The sequence below is a fragment of the Ylistrum balloti genome, unplaced genomic scaffold (genome assembly GCF_031769215.1).
Source record: "Ylistrum balloti isolate Yb309-2 unplaced genomic scaffold, AGI_CSIRO_Ybal_v1 Utg369798, whole genome shotgun sequence".
Classification (NCBI taxonomy): domain Eukaryota; kingdom Metazoa; phylum Mollusca; class Bivalvia; order Pectinida; family Pectinidae; genus Ylistrum; species Ylistrum balloti.
In genome coordinates, this window is record NW_026781977.1 from 611,992 (window position 1) to 618,277 (window position 6,286).

The following is a 6,286-nucleotide window of genomic DNA, read 5'->3' on the forward strand; positions in this document are numbered from 1 at the left end:
ACGTATTTGGAATATTGGCTATATTAAATTCATATAAATTGTTAATAATATATTAAATAGATTCCATGCACTCATTTTGAATCATAAAATCCAATTCATATACCACGTTGTATATTCCCTATGCTGTTATATGTCCTTGTGTGATAATAACTGAATGTTTACATGTATTGTATGAAAAGTAATCAACATAACATTATAGGTAATTGAGCGCCACAAGAGTTGTCAATTACCTATTAAAACATGCCCCAAGGTAGACCACTCTAGCTGATATCGACTAGTCTTTAAGGATATCAGATACTCCTGGTTAGTCTTTCGAAATAACAAATAATTAGGAAAACAGTTTAGATCGTTTAAAGAGAAATATGATTTCTTACTTGATAAACAGTAGAATCAATTATACATATATCCTACCAGCTCCAATACCTAATGCGTTCTTGTTCATTACAATTACATGCTGATAAATGACAAACCTACTGGTAACTTTAATCAAACATTCCACGTCTCATTTCATTTATAAACTTACTGAAACAACTTTCCTTGACTTTCAATTCTTCCTGATCAATTAGAAAAATTTCACCACACAGTAGGCTGACAATACTCAGTAAGATTCTGAAGTACGCGAATGCCAATTAACCAATGCCTCCATTCACAATATGATATGCTGAGGTCAAGACATTTGATGCAAATGTATTAACTACCTGGTTGTACAACGTTATCAATATTTTATATGCAAATTATATTATGTTCTGAAAATTCAAAACTGAACATGAAAAGAATTCTTCGATAGCTTCGCTTGTATGGTCTGGAACCCTGGTGAGTATATCATATCTGTACGTGAATTACATATCACCAGAAGAATGAACATCAGTACATTTGTCAATTTGGATTTAATTGTAATTTACACCTCTTGATTATTCCAAAACAAATTACACAGAAAAAAACAGTACAAGATATCGGAAAACCCGTTCGTCCACGTTGATAGATAGATGCATATATTTAAAATAAAGCATATAATTATTGATAAAAAAATGTCAGTACATCTCAGTTTAAACAATGAAGTTTCGGTTTTGTATTGTTAAACAACCTGTCAACAACTAAGGTCATTTAGTGCCAGCCTCACGTAATGAAGACTATCTACCTATATCTTGATACAGTTGCTTTATATATTATATATATATATATATATATATATAAAGCAACTGTATCAAGATAAGGTATGTTTTCCAAATAATTTTGTAAATAAATAATTTAATAACATTTAATATATCTCAGCCTAAATGGTTTACAAATGGAGATAAGAAAATAATATCTAATTATTATTAGAGTGTGTTTTAAACTATCGTTAACATAAATTGGGCTTAATTACTTCATTTAATTAATTCCCTTGGGGGATGTGTTTAATCTGAACAACTGACTTCGGTTGATTTATCGTTATCAGATGAAAATTAAATAAAAAAAACCTTTGTGTACTTTTTATCAAAATCTGAGTTGAAACAAGCTGCCTCATTTGTTCATTGAGGTACCTATATTCATCAAAGACAAAAAGCTGTACGGCTTCACAAAATCACCTAACCGTATATTGTATTCAACATACACGTAAATAGATCGTATTTGGTTTGAGATGTTTTTGTTCATTCTTTGTTAGCTTGACTTTAAACGATGCATAAAGAATCTTTTTTTTAAATAAATCCTTGTATTATTTTTTCTAGCCTACAAGAAAATTCGCAATTACATTATATTTCAAATTTTTACCGATTTCATATAATTATCATACGTTAGAGAGTCATAATATGAAATTTATACAGAATATATACTGATACTGAAGAAAATTTCTTAAAATAAACATTAACTGTTTATAAAGTGTGCCATGTAGATTAATTACATAAAAACATTTACAAGAAATGATTCTAACAAATATTCAAAGTCAGCCATTCTAAAACACAAGAACCTTACGTTATGGACTTCATTACTAAAGCTCATGATAACAATACTTTATACGTTTTAGCTCAAAGAATAAGGGACATAGTTTTTATCAAGTCATTTAAATCCCATGACAAATAAACGTTGTAGCAAAGTTATGAGTAACACTGTTGAAACATGACATAAATTCTTCCCCACAGGAATATTAAGGCTGTAGAAAAATGATGCCACGGAAATCCTCATTCCTATTTTACTGCATTGGATTGTCAATCATATTTGTATGGTATGCAATGGCAATTTTAGGTAAGTACATTTACAGTTTCCCTTTGTTATTTGTATTCTGATTAATAAATATGTTCATCCTTTGATACAAACCAGTGCTCTAAGAATAAAATGTTTTCATGACTCCTGAAATTCTTTTGCAATACGCCATATATCTAATTTTGGTTAAAATGCATCCCATCTTATTTTTGACATTTCTTGTTAATATGGTTTTCCCCAGTTGCTTATAAGTTCGACGAACTCTCGCTCAAGCTTTAAGTCATTATTACCACTGACAAGTCCTTAAAGACAGTTTCAGATTGAGATTCAGTTTAATCTATTTTTTATTATACTGTTCCTAATTCTAAACTTATACTGAAAGGTGTTTATTACTTATGTGCATTTTGTCCAGTCTTCAATACTTTGGTTTTCATTTGGTTCAACTGCTGGAATAGAAATAATCCAACGGTGTTGGAATGTGTATCTATAAACAATAGATAAACAATAAACTATCTTTATTTCAGCAAACCGTGAGTTTTCCAATCGATATCTAAATCAATTAACATCGCTGTGTTAGTAATAAATCTATTATCAGTTAAATATTATAGCAAAAGTGATCATTACTCTTTATATTTAAAGTAAATAACATTTCACTAGTCACTTTTTAAGGATCAGATGTTTATATTTCCTCTCGGTCTCAACAACCATGACATAAATATGTCGTATAAAAATGACATTCAAGTTGAATAAAACGATGGATATAAGCTAAATGAAGATTTTAAACGAAATTTAAAGGATAAATGTTAAAGTCTAAAAAGTATAAAAGGAAATAACACGAGGTCAAAAATATTCTGTTTCGTTGACGATATATATGTCAAATGAAATTAATGTCACGTTATCAAAGTAAGAACAGGGAACGACAAAATAACCAGTTATACCTTTAGATAAAGATATAAATATCTCAAAAATATCTTCCTGTGAGATCCTAATAGCAATAATTAAATATGTCTTTATTATACTCTTTTCTCAGCACTTCGTTAGCAGATGAATAAGACGAGAAATCGGGCATGATTTTTAAATAGCCTGAAAAATATAAACAAATTCAGAAATAATGATGGCCATCACCAAGAATCACCAACTCACCCATATCATCATCATAAGCATTTTTGGCCTACAATTAGGGATCGGTATGTATACGCTACATGCAACAATACACGTGTCAAAATCCTCCCGTTTTACATTTGTAATAATAATTCGTGAAACATGTTCCCTAACGGAACATTGAACATCTGCGATACCTTCATTAGAAGAGGTTGCTGTTCAGGGGTATATATGGGGTATATCTGGTTGTTTCTTTACTTACATTGTTCTAATTTGAGAACATGACATTACTAGGATCGAACTAGATTGACAGGGCTGATGTTGTTGATGGGGAAGAAGACGCCTTCATTTCTTGCTTTCCTTGTACGAACATTTTATCGTCATGTAAACGATTTTTATCTTTTGATTATAATTTGATTAAAAATATGCATGTGGTTGATTTTTACCTAAATACATCTCTCGAGCATTGTGCTGATGATTTGTAGTGTAAACAGTTCTGTACAGATTATGACAAGTAAGTATATAGTTGTTTTTTTGTTTTTGTTTTTGTTTTTTTTATTATTATTATTTTATTTTATTTTATTTATTTATTTTTTTTTTGGGGGGGGGAGGTGGAGTGGTACTTAATATAACTAATGTTTAAATACATTCGAAAGATTATGAAAAAGTAAGAATATTCTTGGAGTGTTTTTATTAATTTTAGATGCAAAAACAGCCATGCGGAAAACCCGTGGACCTTTAACTGATTCCAATCATGATAGCTTGTCACCGCAAACCATCGAAACTCTCCTGACAAAGCGACATCATATTCCCGTCATAGATAAGAAAACCCTGGAGATGCACGCTCGGAAACAAAAGTTACATTCATGGTGTAAAACGTTTCAAGAACAAGGAAGTAAAACTCGGATATATGAGGAGATTACTCGAACATTCTTCTACTCTAAAACAGCGAGACTTGGAGTATGCAAGGTACCGAAGACTGGGTGTTCCTTTATGGCCAAGTTTTTCTTTGCTTTGGAGCCTAAAATGTCAGTAGTAAAAGCTTTTACCAAGGATCGATATGAGGTTCACAATGGTGCTTACGAGTATGACGAGGATTTCTTGATAAAACAATTAAAGAGACAGAAACCATTTACCGCTGTGGTGTCACGTGACCCATACACCAGACTTTTCTCAGCATATATTGATAAGGTATTCCTCATAGGAAAGCTGAATAAAAGACTCGGACTAGCACTAAAGTCACATTTTTATCAAACTCAGGAAGAACCATGTGGCTACGCTATTTCTTTTCAAGGATTCCTTGACCAAGTGGTTGCTATGGCAGACCAAGGTGACTTTGATGAACATTGGCTTCCTGTCTCTAGTCGGTGTGATCCTTGTCGCATCCGGTACAACTTTATCTGTAAAACAGAGACTTTAGACAGTGATCTATACCACATACTAGATCGGATTAATCTTACAGAAGACAGAATTACCGAGATAAAAAATAGTATAGCTACAGAAAGAGAGAATAAAAATGAAGTTATGTCCCTCATCAGAACAACGATGTTTGATCACAGACGTTTTTCAAGTGAATGTCCAAACGTATTAGATCTAATGGAGAAAACGTGGACATCACTTCAAATTCGTGGTTATATACACGAAGTATCGTCATTTCCAAGGGAAAGGTTCTGGACAATGAAAAAGGGAAAGTTAAAAGTGGGTAAGATCAACGAAGAAGATTTTATAAGTATGGTGTATGAAGAATTCCTTAATAGACCTTTGACCCCTAAGCAGATGGCAGGCCAAAGACGCCGGTCATTGATACGAGCTTATCGCAAAGTCAGACCCGAGACTATCGCTAAAATTCAGAAAATATATGAGAAGGATTTTTTTCTTTTTAATTATGAATTAGAACCTCCAGGAAAAAGGAAAAATTGACACATTTCCAATAACTATATATTAAGATTTATAATTATCTTCAAATATTTGTGAAAGTATTCGAGTTGCTTCAAGCTATGATTCCTTATCAATAAAGATATGTAGCTTCATCTTATATTAAGGTGTAAATATTATGGTATTAATTATATTTTTTGTGATTTTTTTGCAGCGATACACATATTCTTCACTGAATGATGACAAGTTTTTTTTCATTCTAGCATCAAAGTTAATTTAGACTTAAAATCAACCATTCACGGAGTAAGAATTATCTCCCTTCGGTCAGTTCTTTAGTGCATAACAACATAACAATCTGGTCCTGGCCTCAGACCACAATTAATTTCTTTGTATATTCTACCAAAGGAAAACGAAAAACTAAACCATTTAAGTTTTTAGCAAATGATCTTATTGCTTCACTTTCTTGTAAATTTACTCAAGCTGAATCAACGGTGAGCTGGAAAGTACCTCATGTAATAAATAAGTTTACATTTTAATGTCAATACGCTCATTAACTATTGTGAAATAAAGAAAATTCCATGAAATTAACAAACAAGCTTCATTACACAGTGTGTCCTTCCGTACACATAGACATGAAACATGGACATTTCTTATTACTATAACGAATATTGTATATATTATTTCTGTACGAAATAAGTAGACATATATTAGTCTGGAAAAAATGTTTATTAACTGACCTGAAATTTCCTTGTGGGCCTCACTCGTGTACAACGACCTGGAAGTATAATGTAAAGTGGCCTGAGGCCTGCATACATATTTTGTTTTAAAATAAATCGTGTTCTGCTTTGTAAATAGATAAATTTTAAAACTAACGGTAATGGCATTTGATAACGATATTAAAATTACTATGGCAATTACTTTAGCCCTGCCACCTTTCACGTGTTAATATTCACAACAAAACTCACAAAGTTGTGACAGGATATTAAATTACATTAAATTTAATGTACTTTGACATATCTCATCTTTAACACCACCAAGATCACAGAAACAGATTAGCTACAACAATACTGCGTTTTACTCACGTGAGATCAGTAAATGTTCCGAAATAGTTTGTAAAAGATACAAATGT

The 6,286-nt window shown here is 31.6% G+C and overlaps 1 protein-coding gene across 1 annotated transcript; it reads left to right on the forward strand.

Annotated features, from left to right (window-relative positions):
* Positions 1-240: 240 nt before the first annotated feature.
* On the forward strand, positions 241-5,202 carry LOC132544450 (uncharacterized). Its single transcript, XM_060208048.1, has 3 exons — positions 241-250; positions 2,131-2,223; positions 3,986-5,202. Exons 1-3 carry the CDS (start codon positions 241-243, stop codon positions 5,200-5,202), a joined length of 1,320 nt encoding a protein of 439 aa, XP_060064031.1.
* Positions 5,203-6,286: the final 1,084 nt, after the last annotated feature.

Excerpts from the sequence above, each read along its gene's own strand:
- LOC132544450 (XM_060208048.1), top strand. Across the intron at positions 2,224-3,985 it reads GTATGCAATGGCAATTTTAG|ATGCAAAAACAGCCATGCGG; the intron begins GTAAGTACATTT and ends TATTAATTTTAG.